Below are 13,261 nucleotides of genomic sequence, written 5' to 3'. Positions count from 1 at the left end.
TGGTTATCGCCTTTAAATAGCACCGGGGCAGGTTATTTGTTTATTCTACTAGGTTAGATAGGATGGTGCACTCCATATCCCTTCCCTTAGGTGTTGCTATGAGGCAGGTCGCTGGAAGTACATCTCCTTGGTGGCTACTCCAACCCCATTGGAACAACCTCCCACCTGTCCCTTGGGAAGTGTACGAAGACCAGTCTATTCCCCATGCTCTGGACTAGGGTGGGTTTCAGCTGTAAGGATTGTTGGTCTGTTGCCTATGCATTTTTTTTAACTATGCTTTTTATGGATTGTTGTGATCCACTTAGAATTTCTATATGAAATAGTCAGTCATAAATGTTCTGTAAATAAATACATGAAATACTATAAATAAAACATTGATTACATTAAAAATGTGTTGATAATAAAAGCAATTGATGAAGGAGAGGAAATTGAAGCAACTGATGAAGGAGAAGATGAACACTGGAATACTACAAATGTTCAGGCAGAACATACACAGTCAACTATCAAGGGTGACCTAAATGGGATAATAAACAATTGTATGATTTTATGTTCGAAATACAGTACCTCTAGCCACAAATTAATTTAAACATATAGCTGGATCCTGAACTGTTTTCATTTCTCATTTGCATTCCTTTTTGGGGTAAGCAAGATTATCAGTACACAGGAAAGGAGTAAGAAATAGTAAATAATAATCCTTGACCTTATCAAATCTATCCTCCATTATTTCATCTTGATTTTCAACATCTCATTTGCTTCTATCTGAGATTCTGATCAACTTTATCCAACCCCAACTTTTTCCTTTCATCCATCTTTCCACCTGTTGATGCTTTTTATCTATTTGTTTTGTAATTTGTCATTCATTTTCTCTACTTGATTAAACCACATAATCATATCTTTCATTTGCTGTTATATCTGTCCATATTCATCCATTACCCATTAATTCTTGATCTTTTTGTTGTTTTACAACCTACTCTTCTTAAATAATTAATTCCCACTGCATTTAACTTCCTTTTATATTTCTCCTGTTGTATCCAACTCTCCATATGAACAGAATAGGAAAAAGTATCTCACATTCACTCAGATCATTTGGATTTTTAGCCAACAATATAGACAAAAGTACTTGGACATTCACATTATTGCTCTTAAGCATCATACTTCACACAGAACTATACTCATATCCATACCCCCCAACCCACATAACTCTTACATTAACACAAACATGTCTTACCCATTTGTTCATAAATACATGAAACAATGAAAGGGACAGTATACATCTTTGTTTACTTCCTGCTCAATGCTGAAATATTCACTAAGCATTTAATTTATTATTATGCATCCTTTTATTTTCCTTTATACTACTAGTTGCCAGCTATTCAATTTCATAGTCATACAAAATATTCCATAATTAAAACTATTCACTTCATCATACTCTTTTTGTAAATCAGTGGACATAGAACAGATTTCTATTCTTACATTCATAAAGTTCTCATTGATCTACTGAAGAATAAAGATCCAATCCATATACCCCTAACTGGGGCATAAAATTATGCAATACTTCCCAAATTTAGCTTATTGTATTTCTATATCCTTTCAGTCAGAATATTGCTACTTTTCTACCCTTTTAAAAACATAATTGTCAGACTTTCATCCTTGCAGTCTGGATTGGAAACACTTGGTACAAAAAACGAGAATTCAAGAATTCTGGCTTGTATTCGTTATAAGAATGGCAAATATTATTTCTCATTCCAAAGCTTCTTAAAATAAATGCATATTGTTCAAATGAAAAAAAAAGCAAAATCCATTTCTGCTTTCTGTTTTAATGAGTTTCTCATTAGCCAATAGTCACATCCTAGTTATGATTTCTGTTATTAATCTTGATGTACAACCTGCATCACTATTCAAGTAAAACAAGCTAGTAAAATTGGATAATTATATATGTATATATTTATGTGTGTGCATTTTTTTCCTCAGGTCAGTCATCTATATGGTTTAGCAATATTTGAAGACTATTTGTATGGAACAAATCCAGACAACTTCAGTGTCATACAAATTAACAGATTTAACAGCAGAGATACGAAGTTTTTAGTTAAACTTGAAAATGCTAAAGATATCCTTGTTTACCACAAGAGAACACAGCCAACAGGTAGGCAACCAGAAATCTTAATTGTAATCATTTAATGCTCTGTTATTTAAGATTAGAATGTTAACTTTGGGTTTAATGAAGTTCAACATATTTGCTGTTCAGTGAAGATATGAATTTTACAGGATTTAATGAAAAGATTAAATCACAATGGCTCTTCCAATTTTGTATTTATAACATTATGTATGTCTTGGTGACTGAGTGAGTGAATTAGATTCTTTCTTCTTCAACAAGCTTGTAACTTCATATGTTCATATACATTATAATTGAAATAAAGATTTGAGTTTTAAACTAGATATTTATTATTACAGTTGGTCATTTAATCAGTCAGATATTTAGATTTGGCATTTTTATCCACTAATTGAGTCCTTCCCAAGTACCTGAGATAGGCATATGGTGTTGTTTGATAGTGGTAAAGGTATCATCATAGGATGTAAGTTCTTCCAAATAAAGCTTTTTGCAATTGATTGATAATGATTTTGTTGGTTTTGATGGTGTTCATATAATGTTCCATCTTTTTTAGGATTGCTCCCAAGGCACCTATTATTACTATTACTACCTTTGCTTTCTTTTGCCACTGTCATTCTATTTCTACTTCAAATCTTTATATTTTGTGATTTTTCTCCAATTTTTTCTTTACTATTCTGCTATCTCCAGGTACTGCTGCATCCAATATTCAGACTTTTTTGTCTCTCTTATTGACAGTTAGTAAGTCTGGAGTGTTATGTGGCAGATACTTTTCTGTTTGAATTCTTAAGTCCCAGGTCACTTAACTTCTTTGTGCTCTATTATTTTGTCTGTTTTGTGGTCCTACCAGTTGTTGCTGGGATGCAAGTGATATTTTTTGCATATATTCAATGTACCATTGTTGTTATTTTGTCTATAGTCAGTCTATGTGTTCTTCTTGCAGCACCTAACTAGGTGGTCCACTCTTTCTTCAGCTTACAAAGGTGGTTACAGAGGTGGTTTTTGCTGCCTGTTGCTGTCTTGTCAATTCTGGCTTTGCATTATATTTCTGCATGCAATCTATATAGCAATTTCTTAAGGGAAGATACTTTGAAGTTTTCCAGTATTTTGTGAGAAAGTAAATAATGGGGCCTTCACCTTTTTTTTTTTTTAGGAATACTAACATTACAAAAAGTTAAATAAAAGTATTATTGATTTCAGCTGGCAGTTATGAGTGATTTTGCATGACAGTTTTTATACCATAAAGAGATGTACATAGCACAGAACTCATCTACAATTTTTCTTTAATAATTCAGATTTCCATTAGACTATTATTGTATAATTTGATACTACTTAAATTTTGGCCAGCTAAAGTAACATGGGGCAAATCTGTTAATAATAGTCACATTAATATATCCAATGAGATGACTGAGTCAAAGTCACTTCATACTAGAATATCCACAATAGTTGAAAATAAACTTTACAGAATGAAATTAGTAGCAACAATGAGACATTTACACAGCTTGTAAGTATGTTTTCCGTGGTTACAAGTTTGCAAATGTAGCGTGCTGCTAAGGATAAATATGTGGCTTTTCAAAAATTACCTCCTTAATGGCCACTAGATCTTTTCACTACTGCCTTGTTCACCCTCAGTGCTCAATGATTTTGAGCAGAAATGGAGAAAATGCCAGAGTAGAGATAAATTATGTTGATCATAAAGAAGTAGAGAATAAATGTACTGTTATTTTTGTGACACATTTACTAAAACTTACTAACCTCGAAAGGGCTGTATGCTGTGTAACTTTCAATAAACAAACACAAAGAAGTGGACAAAAAAGAATTGCTGTGAATAATTAGATGTGAATAATTGCACAAGTAAGAATCATGAATGACTACTAAATATGCCATTTTTATGCAGCGGGTGGTTTCGTTACAAACCATTACATTATCCAATTAGAGAAAAAGCAAGTGAGAAATATGCATATGCATATGCACAGATGAGATTAAAGTTAAGTTAACAACAACAACAACAACAATAATAATAATGTTGGAAGGGACATTGGAGGTCATGTAATCCAACCCACTGCTCAAGCAGGACAAATGGCTGTCCAGTCTCTTCTTAAAAACTTCCAGTGTTGGAGCATTCATAGCTTCTGGAGGCAGGTTTTTCCACTGATCAATTGTTCTATCAGGAAATTTCTCTTTAGTTCTAGGTTGCTTCTCTCTTTGGTTAGTTTCCAAGGTAAGGTAAGATAAAATAAGAAAAGATGAGATGAGATGAGGCGAGGCAAGACAAGACAAGATTTACAGTCGCTTTTCTGTGTACACAAAGGCACACATTAAAATGAAATTGTGATGCCTGCTCTCAAAAAAAGAGATATAATGCTTATATATACATGCACGGACACCCAGTTTGGAACAGTCTGTAAAACCACCATATAGGCCTCTCAAAGGAAGCCGAGGAAAAATCAAATTGCTAGAACAGCTATTCTGAAGGAAGATGTGTTCTATTTTTCTGAGTGCATTTCAACAGCAGGTCTCTTGGCACTGCTTCAATAAATGTTCATCTCATCAATGAAGATGAATTCTTCTACAGAAACAAGCTTCCATACATGTGTTATTTGAGCTACCTAGATCACGGGTCAGCAACCCACGGCTCCTGAGCCACATGTGGCTCTGAGCCTTCTCCTGTGGCTCCCAGCCTCCTCCGCCATTTGCAGAGACAGAGACAGAGGCAAAGACAGAGAGAGACACTTGTGCTTCCCTTCTCTCTCTCTGTCTCTCTCTCTCTGTCTCTCTCTCTCTCTCTCTGTGTGTGTGTGTGTGTGAAAAAGAGAGTGGCCTCACGTTGTTCTCGGACAAGCTGACAAGCTTATTGGGCGGGGCTCCTGCCTTTGCTGTGTCTCAGCAGGAAGCAAGAAGAAGCATATCTCTCTCTCTCTCTCTCTCTCTCTCTCTCACACACACACACACACACACACACACACACACACTGAGTGGTGGAAGAGGACTGATAGACCAAGGGCAGCTTGTCGGAGAATAGCTTGAAGCCAGCTTGCCAGGTGAGCAGAAGATCGGAGACGGGGGGGGGGGAGAGAGAGAGAGAACTCATGCACAGCAGCCTCTATTTCTTTTTAATTAAACTTTTCAATAAAGCTCCCCCCCTTGCGCATGCACACATGCACACACAGGTTTTGTGGCTCCCAGTGTTTTCTTTTCTCTGGGAAACGGGTCCAAGTGGCTCTTTGAGTGTTTAAGGTTGGCGACCCCTGACCTAGATACAACTTTTGCTTATTATAGCTGGATAAAGACTATTGTTTATTGAAAACAATAGATATAATGCTAGAATTACTAAAATCAATAGTTTACTTTATGCAGTATGCATTATACAACAGGTTATGCTATAACCTGCTTTGTCTTTATTTGGTCAGACCTCTATTTGACTTTTCAGAATTCCAGGGAAAATATACTTTTACTTATTGTTCTGCATTTTATATACCTCAGCCTTAACCATAAAAAGATAAACATTTTCTTTCTTTAGGTTTACTTTACTATCTTTAATTTTCATTTATAACAATGGAAAGTGTGTGTGTGTGTGTGTGTGTTAAATTTGGATTGCTAACAAAGAGTTAAAGGGAGACTGGTATAGCTATTTTGAGCTACTTAACATAAAATTTAACATAAAAATGATTGTTGACTGCTGCCTGGGGATAGCCCTAGATTGTGTTTTCAGCTTCATGCTTCTAGGAGCAATATGTGATCGTAGCTGTTTCTTCCTTTTCACTGCCAGTGGGGGTATGAACTGATTGGATGAGAGCTTGGCTGTGCTCTGATTGATGGGGGGTTGGCTGTGCTCTGATTGGTTGGGGGAGTGTTCTGTTTGGGTGGGGGCTCAGGTTAGTCTGAATTGCACGGATTTGTGAGATGGTGAGCTGCATTGCTATTGTTTGGCTTCACCTTCGTGGTCGTGCCTCATCTTCATGGTGGGTGTCAGTTTGCTTCATGTATGGATTGGAGGGGTTTAAAGTGGCTAATGATGCAGCTGTGGTCTGGCTTCTGGTTTGTGGTCGTGCCTCATCATCGGTGTGGGTTTGGGTTTGCTTTTTGCGTGGATGTGTGGTGGTGACATCCTGTGTGGCTTTCGTGAGTGTGGGTGTGGTGTCATTCTTTGTGTTAGGGACTCGTTTGTCAATAAGGGTGGGTTTCCAGATGGCTGGTAGGCAGGAGCTATCATCTCGTTTGTTCATGCTGTGTGGGCATTTTTCTATCTCAATGGCTTCTCTGATTATTCTGTTATTAAAGGGTTCAGTTTTGGCGATAATTCTGTTCTTTTTAAAGTCAATTTAAGGTGATTTTAAGGTGTTGGACCAGGGAAGAAGTTGGTTCCTCTTTTTTGACTGAGTTCTTATGTTCTTCAATGCGTGCACTTATTGTTTTGTTGGTTTGTCCAATGTATGTGGCGAGACAAGCAGTGCATGGGATTTCGTATACTCCTTGATTTTCTAATTCAATTTTGTCTTTGGGGTTTCTTAGGATGGTGGATATTTTTCTGTTTGTGCAGAATGCTATCTTAATGTTGTGTTTGTTGAGGATCTTACTGACTCTGTCTGTGGTGCCTTTTATTTAAGGGAGGAGGGCTTTGCCGTTTTCTTGTTCTCTGTCTTGGATTTTAGTGGAGGTTTCTTTTTGGATTAGTTTGGTAATCTTATTTCTTTGGAATCCATTGGATGTAAGTACATTAGTGAGAGTGTGTAGTTCAGTTTTTAGGTGTTGTTCATCAGCTAAGTGTTTTGTTCTAGAGATGAGTGTCTTGGCTACAGAGTTGATCTGTGCTGGATGGTGGTGTGAGAGAGCATGCAGATAGCAGTTTGTGTGTGTTTTCTTCTGGTAGATGGTGTGTCCTAGGGAGCCATTGGATTTCTTGTAGACTAAGACATCCAGGAAGGGAAGTTGGTTATTACCTTCTGTTTCCATGGTGAACTGTATTTTGGGGTGTAGGCTGTTGAGGTGTGAGAGGAAGTTGTCCAGTTTTTCTTTCCCATGTGGCCAGATTTTTAAGGTGTCGTCTACGTATCTAAGCCAGAGTTTGGGCTTGTGATCAGATTTTTCTAGAGCTTGGGTTTCAAAGTGTGCCATGTAGAGGTTTGCAATGACAGATGAGAGGGGTGATCTCATGGGTGCTCCTTCTATTTGTTTGTATTTTTGTCTATTATAGATGAAGTATGTGTTGGATAGGCAATGGTTGGTCAGATCTAGGAGGTGTTTGGGGGGGGTTATATTTTTTTGGGATAGCTGTCAAGCCTTCTTTGATTGGCACTTGGGTGAAGAGGGATATGACATCAAAGCTCACAAGTAGGTCGCTGGGCTGTAAGTTTTGTTTCTTTATGATCTCTAAGAAATGGAATGAGTTTTTTTACATATGAGGTGATGGATTCTGCATAGGGCTGTAGTTGTTTGGCGAGAAATTTGGGTAGGTTTTGTAGAGGTGAGTCAAACGATAGCAATGCAGCTCACCATCTCACATCCCTGTGCAACTCAGACTAACCTGAGCACAATAAAGCCCCCACCCAAACAGAACACTCTCCCAACCAATCAGAGCACAGCCAACCCCCCATCCAATCAGAGCACAGCAAACCCCCATGCAATCAGAGCACAGCCAAGCTCCTAACCAATCAGAACACACCTCCATCCAATAAGAACACATCCAAGTTCTCATCCAATCAGTTCATACCCCCACTGGCAGTTAAAAGGAAGAAACAGCTACAATGACACATTGCTCCTAGAAGCACGAAGCCGAAAACACCAGCCTGAAGATGACTAATGAGAGTTCGTCGAAACGTCGCCAAGACAATTCCAATTTGACGTGAGAGAAAACCCGAATAACCAAAGACCTACATACAAACACCCGTGAAAACCTCAGAAAAAAAATATATATATATATATATATATATATATATATATATATATATATATATATATGAACTGCCCAGGTTCGAATCCCATAAAGGGTGTGGCTAACTGAAGAGAGCAGAATGAGCTCGAAATGGCCATCTTAGTCTCCCAATTTAATTCTTTAATTCTTTGTCAGAAAAAGAAGTTTGGATTTGTAATGTTTTGCAGTTGCGACTTGAGCCTGCTTAACGCCCCTAGTTGGGGGCTGCAAGGCAAAAGAGATTGTAAAAAGTAAAACTGCAGTATAGCAGTTAAAAAAAATGTCAAGGTGTAATCAATTAGAAATCTGTCTGAAAAACTTCATATATATATATATATATATATTATATATATATATATATATATAATAATATATATATATATATATATATATATATATTATTATTGTATGTAGGTCTTTGGTTGTTCGGGTTTTCTCCCGCGTAAAATTGGAAGTGTCTTGGCGACGTTTCGACGAAGTCCATTCGTCATCTTCAGGCTGGTGTTTTCAGCTTCGTGCTTCGAGCAGCAATGTGTGGTCTTAGCTGTTTCTTCCTTTTAACTGCCAGTGGGGGTATGAACTGATTGGGTGGGAGCTTGGCTGTGTTCTGATTGGGTGGAGGTGTGTTCTGATTGGTTAGGGGCTTGGCTGTGCTCTGATTGGCTGGGGGGTTGGCTGTGCTCTGATTGGCTGGGGGGGTGGCTGTGCTCTGATTGTGGGGGAGTGTTCTGTTTGGTTGTGCTCAGGTTAGTCTGAGTTGCAGAGGGGTTTAAGATTTTGGGCTGCCTTGCTATTTTTTGGCTTCGCGTTCGTGGTCGTGCCTCTCTTCATGGAGGGTGTCAGTTTGCTTCATGTATGGATTGGAGGGGTTTAAAGTGGCTAATGATGCAGCTGTGGTCTGGCTTCTGGTTTGTGGTCGTGCCTCATCATCGGTGTGGCTTTGGGTTTGCTTTTTGCGTGGATGTGTGGTGGTGACATCCTGTGTGGTTTTTGTGAGTGTGGGTCTGGTATCATTTTTTGTGTTAGGGAGTCGTTTGTCAATAAGGGCGGGTTTCCAAATGGCTGGTAGGCGGGAGGTATCATCTCGCTTGTTCATGCTGTGTGGGCGTTTTTCTATCTCGATGGCTTCTCTGATTATTCTGTTATTAAAATGTTCACTTTTGGCAATGGTTCTGGTATTTTTAAAGTCAATTTCATGTCCTGTGGCTTTAAGGTGTTGGACCAGGGAAGATGTTGGTTCCTCTTTTTTGACTGAGTTCTTATGTTCTTCAATGCGTGCACTTATTCTTCTGTTGGTTTGTCCGATGTATGTGGTGGGACAAGTGGTGCATGGGATTTCGTATACTCCTTGATTTTCTAATTCAATTTTATCTTTGGGGTTTCTAAGGATGGTGGATATTTTTCTGTTTGTGCAGAATGCTGTTTTGATGTTGTGTTTATGGAGGATCTTACTGATTCTGTCTGTGGTGCCTTTTATGTATGGGAGGAGGGCTTTGCCGTTTTCTTGTTCTTTGTCTTGGATTTTAGTGGGGGTTTCTTTTTGGATTAGGTTTGTAATCTTATTTCTTTGGAATCCATTGGATGTTAGTACATTGGTGAGAGTGTGTAGTTCGGTTTTTAGGTGTTGTTCGTCAGCTAAGCGTTTTGTTCTGGAGATGAGTGTCTTGGCTACAGAGTTGATCTGTGCTGGGTCGTGGTGTGAGAGAGCGTGCAGATAGCAGTTTGTGTGTGTTTTCTTCTGGTAGATGGTGTGTGGCATCGAAGCTCACGAGTAGGTCGCTGGGCTGTAAGTTTTGTTTCTTTATGATCTCTATAAACTAGAATGAGTTTTTTACATGTGAGGTGATGGATTCTGCATAGGGCTGTAGTTGTTTGGCAAGAAATTTGGCTAGGTTTTGTAGAGGTGAGCCATGGAGCTGACTATAGGTCTGAGTGGGGTTCCTTCTTTGTGTATCTTGGGGAGACCATAGAGTTTGGGGCATCTAGATGATTTCTCTCTTGGAATGATTCTTTGCTGGATCTCTTCGCTAATGGGGGAGGCTTTTATTTTGGATCTGGTGGTTTTTTCCAGGTAGGTGGTGGGATCTGTATTTAGGGGTTTGTATGTGGAGTCTTGGAGTAGGTTGGTTAATTTGGTTTGGTAGTCAGATGTGTTCATAACCACCGTGGCGTTGCCCTTGTCTGCTGGTAGGATTATTATGCTGGTGTCTTCTTTCAGGTTACGTAGTGCTGTCTGTTCCTCTTTGGGTAAGTTGCTTTTGGGTGGCTTGCTGGTGCAGAGGATGTTGGTGATTTCGAGTCTGATTCTGTTAGCGTCGTCGGGGTTGATTTTGGTCAGGCTGGTTTCAACTCCACATATAATGGTTTCAGTGGGGATGTGTTTGGGAGTGACTGCAAAGTTGAATCCTTTGGAAAGGACATTGGTTTCGGCTTTGGTGAGGATCCTATCTGAGATGTTATGCACTGTTTGTTTCATGTGTGGCTGTGAGGGAGGAGGGGTTTGTTTCTGGCGTTCTTGTAGTCTTCGGAGTTTGTTGGTGTGTGTATCTGTCTTGAGGGTGGTCTGTGTTTCGGCTCTCCAGACGGCGAGTTGTTTGGATTTGTCCCAAAGTGCGGGGTGGATCTTGTTGCTGAGTTTGAGGTGGAGTGTGAGGAGATCTTTGTTAATTCGGTCTAGGAGGAATCTTTTTGTGTGAAGTTCATTTCTGATTAGGGCCAATTCTGTTCTTTTCAGGATCCGTTTGGTGGCTGCAGAGTTGGAGTGGAATTTCAGTTGGAAACATGTGTGGATTAGATTTTGATCTTGGCAGTTGCGTAGGGATGTGAGGTCGCATAAAATGGAAGCTCTTTGGACTTCAAGTTTTTCATAGGTCCTGGTCAGATGGTGGATTTCCTCCCTGTAGAGGTTCGATATTTGTTTTCTGAGGTTTTCGCGGGTGTTTGTATGTAGGTCTTTGGTTGTTCGGGTTTTCTCCCACATAAAATTGGAAGATACACAAAGAAGGAACCCCACTCAGACCTATAATCAGCTCCATAGGCTCACCTCTACAAAACCTAGCCAAATTTCTTGCCAAACAACTACAGCCCTATGCAGAATCCATCACCTCACACGTAAAAAACTCATTCCAGTTTATAGAGATCATAAAGAAACAAAACTTACAGCCCAGTGACCTACTCGTGAGCTTCGATGTCATATCCCTCTTCACCCAAGTGCCTATCAAAGAAGCCTTGACAGCTATCCAAAACAAATATAACCCCCCCAACCACATCTTAGATCTGACCAACCACTGCCTATCCAATACATACTTCATTTATAATGGACAAAAATACAAACAAACAGAAGGAGCACCCATGGGATCACCCCTCTCACCTGTCATTGCCAACCTCTACATGGAACACTTTGAAACCCAAGCTCTAGAAAAATCGGATCACAAACCCAAACTCTGGCTCAGATACGTAGACGACACCTTCATAATCTGGCCACATGGGAAAGAAAAACTGGACAACTTCCTCACACACCTCAACAGCCTACACCCCAAAATACAGTTCACCATGGAAACAGAAGCTAACAACCAACTTCCCTTCCTGGATGTCTTAGTCTACAAGAAATCCAATGGCTCCCTAGGACACACCATCTACCAGAAGAAAACACACACAAACCGCTATCTGCATGCTCTCTTACACCACCACCCAGCACAGATCAACTCTGTAGCCAAGACACTCATCTCCAGAACAAAACGCTTAGCTGACGAACAACACCTAAAAAACGAACTACACACTCTCACCAATGTACTAACTTCCAATGGATTCCAAAGAAATAAGATTACAAACCTAATCCAAAAAGAAACCCCCACTAAAATCCAAGACAAAGAACAAGAAAACGGCAAAGCCCTCCTCCCATACATAAAAGGCACCACAGACAGAATCAGTAAGATCCTCCATAAACACAACATCAAAACAGCATTCTGCACAAACAGAAAAATATCCACCATCCTTAGAAACCCCAAAGATAAAATTGAATTAGAAAATCAAGGAGTATACGAAATCCCATGCACCACTTGTCCCACCACATACATCGGACAAACCAACAGAAGAATAAGTGCACGCATTGAAGAACATAAGAACTCAGTCAAAAAAGAGGAACCAACATCTTCCCTGGTCCAACACCTTAAAGCCACAGGACATGAAATTGACTTTAAAAATACCAGAACCATTGCCAAAAGTGAACATTTTAATAACAGAATAATCAGAGAAGCCATCGAGATAGAAAAACGCCCACACAGCATGAACAAGCGAGATGATACCTCCCGCCTACCAGCCATTTGGAAACCCGCCCTTATTGACAAACGACTCCCTAACACAAAAAATGATACCAGACCCACACTCACAAAAACCACACAGGATGTCACCACCACACATCCACGCAAAAAAGCAAACCCAAAGCCACACGATGATGAGGCACGACCACAAACCAGAAGCCAGACCACAGCTGCATCATTAGCCACTTTAAACCCCTCCAATCCATACATGAAGCAAACTGACACCTCCATGAAGATGAGGCACGACACAAACGTGAAGCCAAAAAATAGCAAGGCAGCCCAAAATCTTAAACCCCCCTGCAACTCAGACTAACCTGAGCACAACCAAACAGAACACTCCCCCAGCCAATCAGAGCACAGCCACCCCCCAGCCAATCAGAGCACAGCCAACCCCCCAGCCAATCAGAGCACAGCCAAGCCCCTAACCAATCAGAACACACCTCCACCCAATCAGAACACAGCCAAGCTCCCACCCAATCAGTTCATACCCCCACTGGCAGTTAAAAGGAAGAAACAGCTAAGACCACACATTGCTGCTCGAAGCACGAAGCTGAAAACAGCAGCCTGAAGATGACGAATGGGACTTCGTCGAAACATCGCCAAGACACTTCCAATTTTACGCGGGAGAAAACCCGAACAACCAAAGACCTACATACAAACACCCGCGAAAACCTCAGAAAACAAATATATATATTCATTTTTGTATTTTTTTTCCTGTTTGGACACTTTCATATGATTTTTATGCAATAACATAGTTGTTTTGTGTGTTTTTTTTCCTTTTTGAAACTCTCTCCAAATGTTTCATAGAATAAAAATATAAAGAAGTTAAATTTAATAGTACTAGTATATTTTTAAATGTGTTATTAAGAATACCTGGTAATAGTTTAGAATAATGATGCTACACTGGCTTCCAATATAACATTC

At 39.6% G+C, this 13,261-nt stretch overlaps 1 protein-coding gene across 1 annotated transcript in view; it reads left to right on the top strand.

Annotated features, from left to right (window-relative positions):
- Nucleotides 1-13,261, top strand: part of LRP1B (LDL receptor related protein 1B) — a 794,402-nt gene that overhangs the window by 620,991 nt on the left and 160,150 nt on the right. Inside the window, exon 9 of the mRNA XM_039338160.1 lies at nucleotides 1,972-2,143. Coding sequence (XP_039194094.1) covers nucleotides 1,972-2,143 — 172 coding nt within the window. The remainder of the gene's footprint in view (nucleotides 1-1,971; nucleotides 2,144-13,261) is intronic.

This window comes from Crotalus tigris, unplaced genomic scaffold (genome assembly GCF_016545835.1).
Source record: "Crotalus tigris isolate CLP2741 ecotype Arizona unplaced genomic scaffold, ASM1654583v1 scf7180000017694.5664430, whole genome shotgun sequence".
NCBI lineage: Eukaryota > Metazoa > Chordata > Lepidosauria > Squamata > Viperidae > Crotalus > Crotalus tigris.
The sequence above is the reverse complement of the archived record's forward strand: the minus strand, read 5'-3'. Positions and strand labels throughout refer to the sequence as shown.